Source organism: Pavona decussata, unplaced genomic scaffold, assembly GCF_977016875.1.
Source record: "Pavona decussata unplaced genomic scaffold, jaPavDecu1.1 SCAFFOLD_238, whole genome shotgun sequence".
NCBI lineage: Eukaryota > Metazoa > Cnidaria > Anthozoa > Scleractinia > Agariciidae > Pavona > Pavona decussata.
Genome location: NW_028145643.1, coordinates 214,020 through 226,735, shown reverse-complemented (window position 1 = coordinate 226,735; position 12,716 = coordinate 214,020). Strand labels below are relative to the sequence as shown.

Genomic DNA, 12,716 nt, shown 5'->3' with positions numbered 1-12,716 from the left:
GGGTGTGCAGAAAAAAGCCTTAGAGATAATCTTTCCTGGGCTTCCCTACAGGGACGCACTGGTGCGCAGTGGTCTTCATACTTTCTCGGATTGGCGCGCCGCAGCATGCACTAAGTTTATCCACACTGGCACTGGCGTCCTTGCTACCTTGCCACCACAGCGCACAACTGTGTCCCATGGATACAATCTACGTTCAGCCACCATCAAAGAGGATCCCGCCATGGCCTCTACTAATCGTCTCTAGAAATTTATTACATTTAGATATTCTTAGTAAAATCACAGGCAGCCCAAGCGCGAAATAAGAGAAATAAATGACATGACCATATGCGAAAGTGACTCTTGCCTTCGAGCGGTGTTGTGTTAGAAAGATTCGATTTACAAAGGTTAGTATGGGAAATTTACGGATTTGATTTAAATACCTAAAATTTAATGTTCTGTGAATAAAACTGCCTTACCTTGTATCCGTGTTGTACTCTTTGTTGTTTCCCTGCGTTTGAGGCCTTTTTAAAGCGTTTTCAGCGAGTTAGCGCTGATGGTGGTGATCCATTAGGGTTAGGGTTAGGGTTAGGTTCGGGTTAGGGTTAGGGTTAGGGTTAGGGTTAGGCTGGCTGGCTCAGAATCGAACCATCGTCCTGCGAAGGCCCAAATATTCCCGAGGAATAGATGTAGCCGCTTCAAATCACAATCAGCCGAAGCGTGAATAACTCGCTTCACTGTCCGTAGGTCGCTGGTTCAGAAATCCCATCGCAACCGCTTGAAAATCGCTCATTTACCAGCTCAAATCTGCCTCTCTCGCTGCTGCATCATGTGTTTACCCAACGGCCAAGATACCAGATTTGAAAATCACAGCTTAGCGACCGCATCCGCTCGACAAAAACAGCACTCGGTCAGGGTGGGACGGCACTATTGCCTACATGCAAATCAACACCCTGTTAGGGTACGCTGCGTCAGATTTCACAGGAAACTGCCAACGCTTCATGGGTTGTTTGAAACCCCGCGAAAAGCTGCGAATGCAAACGGAGCATATGTGACATCTAGAAAAGTCAGATTCCGCTCGCCCTTTTGTATGATATAGTAGTGCCAGAAGAAGGACATTTGACGCGTTGGCCATTTCTTAACTCCTGCTTCTGTTGAATTTAGTTTCGACTTCTACTTGTGTCATGGGACCGATGGTTGAAAGGTGAAATTAATTTCTTTGATGGCGCGTGTAGGTGAAAACCTTACTCCCGAACAAGCGGAAATTTTTCAGTTTCTTGGTCACCGGTCAAGCTGGAACAGGAAAATCCCGAGTTGTAAATACCATCCGTGATGACAGCAGACAGCGTGGACTAAAAGTAGCTCTAATATGTTCCAGTGGAATCGCTTGCCAAGTTTATGATCGAGGTGTTGCATCTACGGTCCACTCATACTATGGCAGATATGCCTTCTTGTCAACTTGTCGATCGCGCAACAAGTAACGTGGGAGTTTCGGAGAAAATTAAAACGGTTGATGTAGTAATCTGGGATGAGGCGAGTTTTGTCGAGTGCACGTATGTTAGCACTTGTGAATGCTGTGCATCACAGACTCTGTGAAGATGAGTCCGAGGAAGGGAGTTTGCTATTTGCAGGAAAGCAAATTATTATCGCTGGTAAGTTTTTGCAGCTACGCCCTGTACCGAGCTCGTTTGATTCTGGTTCTTTTATGTTCATTTCTCGAGTATTTGGATACGCCATAACTCACAGATTCCAACTCACAAAGGTGTTGCGTCAATCGGATACCAACACAATGTTCATGAATTGTTTATCGGATGTCAGGCTCGGGACTTGCAGCATAAAAACCGCCCCATTTATTGAGAAATTATCTAGAAGCCTGGAACCTCAATCGGAACGCGTGGCAACGCATATTTTTTTCAAGAAAAACTCTGTCTTTCTTTTCAATCGTTCTGCCCTTGAAGAGCGCGACGGCGAGCTACTCCGCTACAATGACACCTTCGACGGAAAAGGTCAGAAGATGAAATTTCCGGGGGATAAAACATTGTTCTTAAAGCGTGATTGTAAAGTCATGCTAGTGTGGAACAGATCAGATGCCCTAAAAAATGGAAGCATGGGAACTTTTAAGAGTGTAGACGGAAATAAACTCCTGATTTACTTCGAGAAGGTCGGTACAGTTGCCATTGAAAGAGTCATATGGGTTCAAAGGAATCGCCAGGGCGAGAAAATTGGAAGTGTAAGCCAATTTTCTGTCATCCTGGGCTATGCTCTAATGTGTCATAAATCGCAGGGGTTGAAGCTCCCTGCGGTAGTTTTACATTTGTCGAAAGAATTTGTCCCCGGTTTAGTCTACGTTGCAATGTCCCGTGTCAGATCTGCAGATACACTGCAAGTTTTAGCATTTAACAACAACCAGATTTTACCAGCAGATCCTGAAGTAATTCTTCAGTGTAGCCGAGATGTTGGAGAATGCGATGCCTCTCTTCGTTGCTGCAGAAAGAGGGTGGTTGCCGATGAAACCCTTTTCGACGTCCGCGACAGGTTTCAACCGGAAGATTTAGACGACGTTAGCGAGGACGGTTATCAGTTTCCAATTGAAGTTTCAGACGGCCTGGTGCATGCTTACTTTGAGCGAGAAGACAGTACTGATACCGGTGTTAGCCTCGTTCAGATATATCAGCAAATGGAAAGTCATGAGTCAGAACTGTCCCGCCCGCCTCCAGGTTTAGACACGAGAGAACTTCTGATTAAATTGAGAGTGGAAACGCCTTATTCTGATTTTAGCCGAGATGTGAATGAAGCAATAGATGTCCTGTTAGATGCCAGGTTTTCGGACAACGTGAAAGCGTTCATTGACATCATGTGGTTTCATTCATTCTGCGCCTTGGAGACTCATATATTTGATAACCCCGACGATCTGGATGTCAAGGTGAAGAGATGCAATTTTACGACGGCCACCGCAAAGTTGCAGAAATTGTTCGTTTCCCCCGAGTTTGCCCAGTACATTCTATGCCTCTTCAATGCCTCCACCTTTACGACAGCCCAGCGGTCAGTTGCTTGTGATCTTGGAACTGCTCTGTACATGAGATTTCTCGGGAACCTTTTGGCTCTATCGGCAAAAGAATCAAACGAAGAAGCGATCGCCTTCGATGTGGAAGATATGCCAGCTGTAGGCAAAGCAAAAGTTCGTCATGTTGGGGGTTGGGCTATCAAGAAAGTGCTTGAGAAATCTAGAAGATACGTAAGGGCGAACATGTACAGCGAAAACGCGCAAACCATGGCATCAGTGAGGCAGCATCACAGCATTAGCGAACTTCTTGAAGAATCGCTTGTTGGATCAGTGTCAATGTTAGAAAATGATAGCCAGTATAAGGACACTCTTCAGGTGGCAGAGTGACGCCAATACAGAGAAAGGGGCCTTATACACATTGAGGATGCCGTTTACAAATTTTTTATGGCCCTTGAGAACGAAAGAGTAAAGTTATTAAACGACCAGACAATGCGCAGAGAAGGTGCCAATATGGTGCAAGTGGCGTTACAAAAGATCACAAGCAACAGCAACAGTAAAGTTGACGGAGTGTTTCAATGTCGAGGACCAAGAAGAAAAGAAGGCAAGTGTCTTTTAAACCCGCTTCCATTTTGTTGTATATTTTTAATAAGTTAATTTCACGATTTTTATCTTGCTTCTCTTTACAACTGACATTAAAAATATCTTTTAATTTTCTTAGGAGTTGATTGACTCGATTTGGGTGTCTGTTGTTGAGCGTTATATCCACATGGGCACGGCTCAGTATCTAAGAGACTTCCGACGAAGCTACGAACTGAAGAAGAGCGCTGAGCTAAGGAAGAGAGTTTAACAACGCCAGAAGAAGAGCCAAGAGAAGACGAACAGCGTTCCCTTCAAGGTGGGTATAAATACATGAGGACACGTGGAAATGAGCCATAGCGGATCGCAAAGCCCTGGGCACTAGTGTTTCTTAAAGATTAAGTTTACATGAAGCATGTTTTTAATGTTTTAAATTGCCTTCCATAAGGATTAGTTAAGGTAAATATTTCATATTGTTTTCGTATAAGGAGTTAGCTTGGTTTCTTATTTTAATCCGTATGAATATACAATGTACAATTTTACGTACATGTTCAGTCGGTGGCAGTTGGAAGATATTTTAGCTCAGCCAGCGCCATTTTGAAATTGTTATCTATAAGCTTTTTTAATGCTATAGATAAAGGCTAAATCTGATTCTATTTGACTGTTTTAGCTTCTCTATTGACAAATCAATATGACAGACATAATAGCTAAGGACGATGATCTGTAAATCGAAAATACTTATTGACATTTTGCCTTGGGATTTACATTTTGGTAATTATTATGCATTTTTTATTGATTTGGTAAAAAAAGTTTTATCAATATTCGTCAAAACAGGCTGAAGTTGTCAAGAAAAAGACACATTTTCGTAGTAAACACTAAATATCAGCATCCATTTATAAATACGTGCCCACAGTAATGTCAAAGTATTTTTGTTTATTGATTAACATGTAAAAATTCTTCTTGTAGTTGCCTAAGCACTCATGATCATTATCAAATTTGCCTCAATCCACCCACTATTCTAAAGAAACATGATTAAGTAACCATTAATTGTATGTAACTCTTTTACACAGGAAACTCTTACAGACCGATCACAAGGCAAAACCGGCACATCTCATGAACGGCTTTTGCATTTTCATCCAAAAGTACAGTGATCCAAATGTCTTTGCCCGTGTCTATTTAAAAGGAGAACTGGCATCATTATGTGAAGCATACGAAGTCCGCTTCAGACAAAGTGAAACCAAAAATGTATTGGCTACAAAACTTATTGAAGTCATATGAAGCAAGAGGACAATGCCATTCATTGTGCCTGTAGATGACCGACAGTTCCAGGTAGAAGAAACAGTGGCAGATGAGTCCCTTGGCAGAGTGAGGATCAGGTTCAGACTTTCAGGTAAATATTTATTGACCACGCCATTGTCTAATAAATGTCCCAGGATCCAGAATAACCACATTAAATGTTTGAAATTAGAATTCCTGGATACTGATTATTTTCCAGATGCTCCTCTTGTGAGTGTTAGCACACTCTAACTTGAAATCTCTATTACTTTGCCCGTTGGTAGCGAGCAAGATGAAAAAGGGCTATCACTTGGTTTTCCAACGTTACTTTTGCGGCTTATTGTTGTTTGACCAAATCTTATTGAGTTTTGTGCAGATTCTTGTTGAAGATAAGTGGGGTTGTTGTTTTGCCCATTGCAAGAACGCACTTGACAAAAGTGATTTTCAACCCCATCCTGGTTTATCAGTGCAGGCTTAATGACTGAGTTAGGAAATTGGGTCAACTTTATTGCCACCATAGATCTAAATCCTAAACACATGGACTGCAAGTCGAACCAGAGTTTTGTCGATACAAATTGGCTGTTGTTTTCCAAGCTTTCGTCCCTCCAGTCAGTCATAAATTTATAAAATTGGTCTAGTTCTCCCAATCAAGGATCTGATGCAGATGAAATGACCAGTTTATCATGAAACAATTCTACGAGGTTTGCTGTATGAGAAAGTATTGAGGTAACACCTTCGATCTCAGAGCCATTCTCGCCTTTTTCATTCCTCTCCTCTTGATACTTCTGTTGAAAGAAATAATAAGAATATGGACTTGTAAATATGGTAGTGATCTCGAAACTAGGCAATGTGAAAACTGTGCTAACTTGATGTATTTGGCCTTCAAGGGGAAAAATAGACATTTGACTAATAGTCGAGGTGAATTTTAGGAAAGCAAACCCATTGGAAATGCTAACTGGGAGGGTTAACGTTAAGTCACGGTGCCGGCAGGCCAATAAACTTTGAATTTCTTGTAAACTGGCCATTACTTAGTTGTCATATGTTTATACTAGCAAAACATTATTTTACCTACATGAGAAATAGCATCTTATTATCCAGAACATCCTCAGCCAAATGGTTTCTCATTTTGGCACCTGGATCCAACTCAAAGTGTTGTGTTGTTAGTTTTTCATGCAGTGGAAGGCTAAATGTTTTCTAGTCCCAGTTAAATGCATCTTTAAACTGCTGCCAGGTCACGTTTTTCCCTTTTATCTTTAGGCAACGTGGCTTGCCACTCTTGTTACTTTTTTGCATGTTGTTTCGGATTTTCTTTATGTTGTGCTGAATGAACATGAAACAAACAAGCAGACAACCACATGCAGCAGTCACACCTGACTGACAGAGCTCTGATAGCTCCGATTCACTGAAGACCAAACATGTTGAAATGACGCAATTTACTTACCATTCTTGATGCCAACACACGGAGATCGAAGTGCTGTTCCTTTTTTTTTCTTTCTTTTTTTTTTTTTTTTTTTCTTGAATGAGGTTCCACGTGGATATCAATGAATCACAAGTGACAATGGATACCCATTCGAGTAGCGGTGCAGCCGTATGTTGAGACCTCTCAGATTTTTTTTTTACTGAAGTCTTGAACCTTAATAAATTTTTGCGTATTGTTTTTATTTTTTGCGCATCTTGGGCGATTTTGAATAGACAAAATTTTCTCCAAATAACGAAACGAAAAAAACAAAGAAAAAAATTCGTCCATGCGAATGTAGATAAAACAAATAAAAATTCTTAACATGTTTACTGTGGCTCGCATGACTCGCGTGACTCGCATGGCTCGCACGGTAGCTCGTATGGCTCGCAGATTTCGCAGACCCCTCGCAAATGGCCTATTGAGTCTTTAATTATTAAGTACTGATTGAGATGTTGGTATTTTTTTTCTTTTATGGCATGGATTTATTTTCAGGAAAAATGCTTACAGTTTTTAAATTCTTTGTGCACTTTTTGTCAGGTTCTCAGAAAAGAACTTAGTTGTTTGGGGGCAAGGGAAGGCAAAACCTGCAATGATCACATTTCTAACTCCTTGTTTAGTGTCTGTGCAGTCACTAAGAAAAAAAAAAGGTGTTTTTATTTTAATAGTTACAAAACTAATAATATTACTCCCAAAAACAAAAAAACCCTCTTTATTTGTGTAACTTTTTGCTTTTTATCATCTAAATTTTTTCTATTATGAAAGGACTTGCTGTGAGTATGCCATCAGGAATGGTTGTACATTCCAAAGGAGCAGTATTGGTTAGCATTGGATTTACAGGCTAAAGCTAGAAACATCAATTAAATTATGCATCAGCAGAATGATGAATGTGGATGCAGCACTTGTGAGGCAAGAGGCCAGCATGTATGATCTGGAAAAGGGCGGGCCAGACATTATCCATACAATTTAAATGAGAAAGAAAGAACTCATCAGAGTATCATGGAAAATGCAGGTCATTACAGAAAGGTATGTGCAATGAACTTTACATAATTTTTTCATTGACCATATGTAGTTTGTTTTAAGTAGAAACTGATTGTCTGAGTAGTTGATAACAAGGAATGATTAAAACAGACAGCCTGCTTGGATAACTTTTGTTGACCAAATATAAGACTCTTTAAGGAGAGGGTAAAATGCAACATATAAAAACTTCGAAACAAACAAGGACCATCAAAATTAAAAACATCAAATGGAATAATGCAGTGCCTTTGATAAACCATGACACTCATGGTTTTGAGTCGACCTTTAAACTATGCCTAAAAATAATTTAAAGAAAACTGGAAAAAATCAACATTTAAATTTGCTTTTACATTCAGTGCTGGAAATTTGAGATACAGTCTTATGGAGTAAGAAAAAGTAGATCTCACTTTTTTCTCTTGGATTCATGATTTAAAAATTATATTCCAAACTGCATTACACTTCACTTGCTTATTAATGGTTTGTCCCCCTTTTTACACTTAGATCTCTAAAGTAGATTCAAGACTGCCAAAAATGCGAAAACCTGATAGATTTCATCAGGCTTTCACCTCGAAGCCTGAAGTCAAATTGAGGTCACGTGAAAGGTAATTATAACCCTACTTTTTGTGAAACATTATTACATGTATCTCATTATATACTTTCATTTTGAGAGAACCAACCCCAATTACAAACCATCTTAATATTGGTACTATAATTTGACAGCCCTACTATTTAATTATATGGCCTACACGTGCATGTTAAGTAGTCAGCAACCAACTCTGTGACAAAGATGAAGTCCTGGCTAATCAAGCTTTAATAACGACTACAATGGACAAGATATGTAAAAGGCTATCTTGAATTGAATAATAGTATTAGTATACTGTGCATTTTCCTGTCTAGCTGGCAGGCTAGAAATGACAGTCTGGTCCACTATTTTTTTTTGGTCTCAAACAACATCTCAGTATGTCAATGACTAAAAACCGTACAGTTAATTTAATGTTTATGCCAGTTTACAGTTGTAAGGTACTACACTGTCATGACTAATTTGATCAGACTGAAGCAGAAGTCCAGCCAGCGGTGGGTGTTAGGGGAAGGGTAACTGCTAAATGTGGCCCTTTGAGTTTGTGGCCACCTTTTGGAAAATCAGCTCAGATAGCAAAGGGTAATATTTCTCCAGTGGCTACCCCTTGCTGCAGCTGACTGCTTTCGCTGTGCATCGACACCAGCCAGAGGCCACTTGCATCAAGCCGGCTAATTTGGGCTTGCTAATTAGCAAAGAGAAATATATCTCCAGTGGCTACCTCTTGCTGCAGCTGACTGCTTTCCCTGTGCATTGACAGCAGCCAGAGGCCATTTGCATCAAGCCGGCTAATTTGGGCTTGCTATCTCAGCTGATTTTTCAGAAGGTGGCTAAGGTTTTCGTCTGCCTTTAAGCTAAAAACAGCCAAGAAACTTCAACGCCTTGCGCTGGAATAAATTTGAGGGGGGGCAGAGTCACCTGCTATGCCATCAAACAGGCCAGAATCTGGCCTTGAGAACCGATGCCATTAGAGGGGTCAGGAGTGCAAAGCTGGAGTGGGGGAGGGGTGGGTATGAAATGGCTTGTTGTGTTGTCCCAACTGAATTTTTTTGGTATGCCATTCTCCAGTCAAGGACACTTCTTTTTGTGGTCTCTAAAGAACATGTCGGTTTCTTTTAGGGTGAAAGATCAATGTCTTTAATAACACTCAGCGTGCATTTGAATCTAATTGCTTAAATATTGCAAAAAGCCAATACATGGCTGTAAATCACAAAACTTACGCACACATGAGTAAAACTTAAGTAAAAAAATACTGATGTATTTGAATGTATAATAAGGCCAAACATTTTCCCAAAAGTTAATGTTCACTTTACTTGTAAAGTACGATTAACTACAAAGAGGTCAACTCTGTTGCCTTTAACTATGGCTTAAACTCTTGTGAAAATTTTTCGGAGATCTCGGCGCGTTTTTGGCCACTGAGATTTTCATCTCGCCGCGATCTCGGCCGAGAAACCTCGCCACTATTAAATCTCGGCGCGTTTTTGGCCGCCGAGATTTTCATCTCGCCGAGATGGAGATGATTAAAATCTCGGCGGCCAAAAATGCGCCGAGATTAGTGGCGAGATCTCGGCGAGATGAAAATGACGGCGGCCTAAAACGCGCCGAGATCTCGCCAAATCTCGGCGGCCACAAACGCAAAGAGATTAGTGGCGAAATCTCGGTGAGATGAGAATTTCGGCGGCTATAACGCGGCAAGGAATCCCTGGCGGGATCTCGCCGAGCGCGCATTCGCAGCGGTGTACTGAAAATTTGATCGTCAGACGTGAAAATAAAGTTAAGATTTAAAATTTACGCTAGCTTTTTGGTTTGAAATTCTTAATCAGCGGAATAACATTGGAAGGATACTCATAACCGAACTACGTTCTCTAGACTCCGCTAAGCATTTTGCACGAAAAAGAGAATATATAACTTCTGTAAGTAAACAACCACTTACTTTCTACCGTATCATTTGAATCATTACGGCTGGGAAATCTGGACAACCCGTGTAAAATATTTGTTGGGATCCCACCAGGGATCCCAGGTGGGATCCCCAGATGGATCCCAGATGGGATCCCAGGTGGGATAGGGAGGATCCCAGGTGGGATTTTAACTCTCCAAACATTTTCTATATATGTTTGGTTCACAGCGGGATCCCAAGTGGGATTAGAATTAAAGCTGGGATCCCAAGTGGGATGCCAAAAACAAGCCCTTGCCAGAATTTCCAAGCTGGGATCCCAGGTTAAATCCCGGGTGGTTTTCGCCGGTTACGAGTTACTCAGTCAGATCTGCAACAGTGTCCTCTGTGAGAGACCGGGGACCTGAATTAATTGCCAAGTGAAGCTCCTGCAAGTATTTTAAAAGATCTTTGTCGGATTACGCAAACCAGTCAAATGATCATTCAGATGACATATCTCAGACATTTATTGCAAAGATCACAATAAATATTGAACAATTTACAAACTTCAACCAAATGTTGACATTATATCCACACAAAGATAACTAAATTATTTTATATTGCATCGTAATGGATACATTAAAAAACTTTAATAACACTCAGCATGCATTTGAATCTAATTGGTCAAATATTGCAGAAAGCCAATACATGGCTGTAAATCACAAAACTTATGCACACATGAGTAACACTTAAGTGAAAAATACTGATGTATTTGAATGTATAATAAAGCCAAAAATTTTCCCAAAAGTTAATGTTCACTTCAATTGTAAAGTACGATTAACTACAAAGAGGTCAACTCTGTTGCCTTTAACTATGGCTTAAACTCTTGTGAATATATTTTGGAGATGTCGGCGCGTTTTTGGCCGCCGAGATTTTCATCTCGCCGCGATCTCGGCCGAGAAACCTCGCCACTATTAAATCTCGGTGCGTTTTTGGCCGCCGAGATTTTCATCTCGCCGAGATGGAGATGATTAAAATCTCGGCGGCCAAAAATGCGCCGAGATTAGTGGCGAGATCTCGGCGAGATGAAAATGACGGCGGCCAAAAACGCGCCGAGATCTCGCCAAATCTCGGCGGGCAAAAACGCGGAGAGATTAGTGGCGAGATCTCGGTGAGATGAGAATTTCGACGACCAAAACGCGGCGAGGAATCCCTGGCGGGATCTCGCCGAGCGAGCATCCGCTTCGGTGTACTGAAAATTTGATCGTCAGACGTGAAAGTAAAGTGAAGATTTGAAATTTACGCTAGCTTTTTGGTTTGAAATTCTTAATCAGCGGAATAACATTGGAAGGATACTCATAACCGAACTACGTTCTCTAGACTCCGCTAAGCATTTTGCACGAAAAAGAGAATATATAACTTCTGTAAGTAAACAACCACTTACTTTCTACCGTATCATTTGAATCATTACGGCTGGGAAATCTGGACAACCCGTGTAAAATATTTGCTGGGATCTTACCAGGGATCCCAGGTGGGATCCCGAGTGGGATCCCACATGGGATCCCAGGTGGGATTTTGGAACGGGATCCCAGGTAGGATAGGGAGGATCCTAGGTGAAATTTAACTGTCCAAACATTTTCTATATATGTTTGGTTCACAGCGGGATCCCAAGTAAGATTAGAATCTTAGCTGGGATCCCAAGTGGGATCCCAAGAACAAGCTCTTGCCAGAATTTCCAATGTGGGATCCCAGGTTAAATCCCGGGTGGTTTTCACCGGTTACGAGTTACTCAGTCAGATCTCCAACAGTGTCCTTTGTGAGAGACCGGGGACCTGAATTAATTGCCAAGTGAAGTTCCTGCAAGTATTTTAAAAGATCTTTGTCAGATTACGCAAACCAGTCAAATGATCATTCAGATGAGATATCTCAGACATATATTGCAAAGATCACAATAAATATTGAACAATTTACAAACTTCAACCAAATGTTGACATTATATCCACACAAAGATACAAATTATTTTATATTGCATCGTAATGGATACATTAAAAAACTTTAATAACACTCAGCATGCATTTGAATCTAATTGCTTAAATATTGCAAAAAGCCAATACATGGCTGTAAATCACAAAACTTACGCACACATGAGTAAAACTTAAGTGAAAAATACTGATGTATTTGAATGTATAATAAAGCCAAAAATTTTCCCAACAGTTAATTATCACTTTACTTGTAAAGTACGATTAACTACAAAGAGGTCAACTCTGTTGCCTTTAACTATGGCTTAAACTCTTGTGAAAATTTTTCGGAGATCTCGGCGCGTTTTTGGCCGCCGAGATTTTCATCTCGCCGCGATCCTCGCCACTATTAAATCTCGGCGCGTTTTTGGCCGCCGAGATGGAGATGATTAAAATCTCGGCGGCCAAAAATGCGCCGAGATTAGTGGCGAGATCTCGGCGAGATGAAAATGACGGCGGCCTAAAACGCGCCGAGATCTCGCCAAATCTCGGCGGCCACAAACGCAAAGAGATTAGTGGCGAAATCTCGGTGAGATGAGAATTTCGGCGGCTAAAACGCGGCAAGGAATCCCTGGCGGGATCTCGCCGAGCGCGCATCCGCAGCGGTGTACTGAAAATTTGATCGTCAGACGTGAAAATAAAGTTAAGATTTAAAATTTACGCTAGCTTTTTGGTTTGAAATTCTTAATCAGCGGAATAACATTGGAAGGATACTCATAACCGAACTACGTTCTCTAGACTCCGCTAAGCATTTTGCACGAAAAAGAGAATATATAACTTCTGTAAGTAAACAACCACTTACTTTCTACCGTATCATTTGAATCATTACGGCTGGGAAATCTGGACAACCCGTGTAAAATATTTTTTGGGATCCCACCAGGGATCCCAGGTGGGATCCCCAGATGGATCCCAGATGGGATCCCAGGTGGGATTTTGGAACGGGA

At 41.1% G+C, this 12,716-nt stretch overlaps 1 protein-coding gene and 1 pseudogene across 2 annotated transcripts; one reads left to right on the top strand and one right to left on the bottom strand.

The window, feature by feature from the left end:
• The first annotated feature begins 1,435 nt into the window (after positions 1-1,435).
• On the top strand, positions 1,436-7,928 carry LOC146457602 (uncharacterized). Its single transcript, XM_085091682.1, has 4 exons — positions 1,436-3,875; positions 4,627-4,946; positions 7,053-7,313; positions 7,806-7,928. The coding sequence occupies exon 1, from the start codon at positions 1,505-1,507 to the stop codon at positions 3,365-3,367; it is 1,863 nt and encodes a 620-aa protein (XP_084947808.1). The 5' UTR covers positions 1,436-1,504; the 3' UTR covers positions 3,368-3,875; positions 4,627-4,946; positions 7,053-7,313; positions 7,806-7,928.
• On the bottom strand, positions 4,943-6,108 carry LOC146457603 (uncharacterized; annotated as a pseudogene). Its single transcript, XR_014858419.1, has 2 exons — positions 5,900-6,108; positions 4,943-5,616 (listed from the first exon to the last, which is right to left on the bottom strand). The product of XR_014858419.1 is annotated as an uncharacterized LOC146457603 (transcript).
• Positions 7,929-12,716: the final 4,788 nt, after the last annotated feature.

Excerpts from the sequence above, each read along its gene's own strand:
- LOC146457602 (XM_085091682.1), top strand. The coding sequence starts at position 1,505 with ATGAGGCGAGTTTTGTCGAGTGCACGTATGTTAGCACTTGTGAATGCT.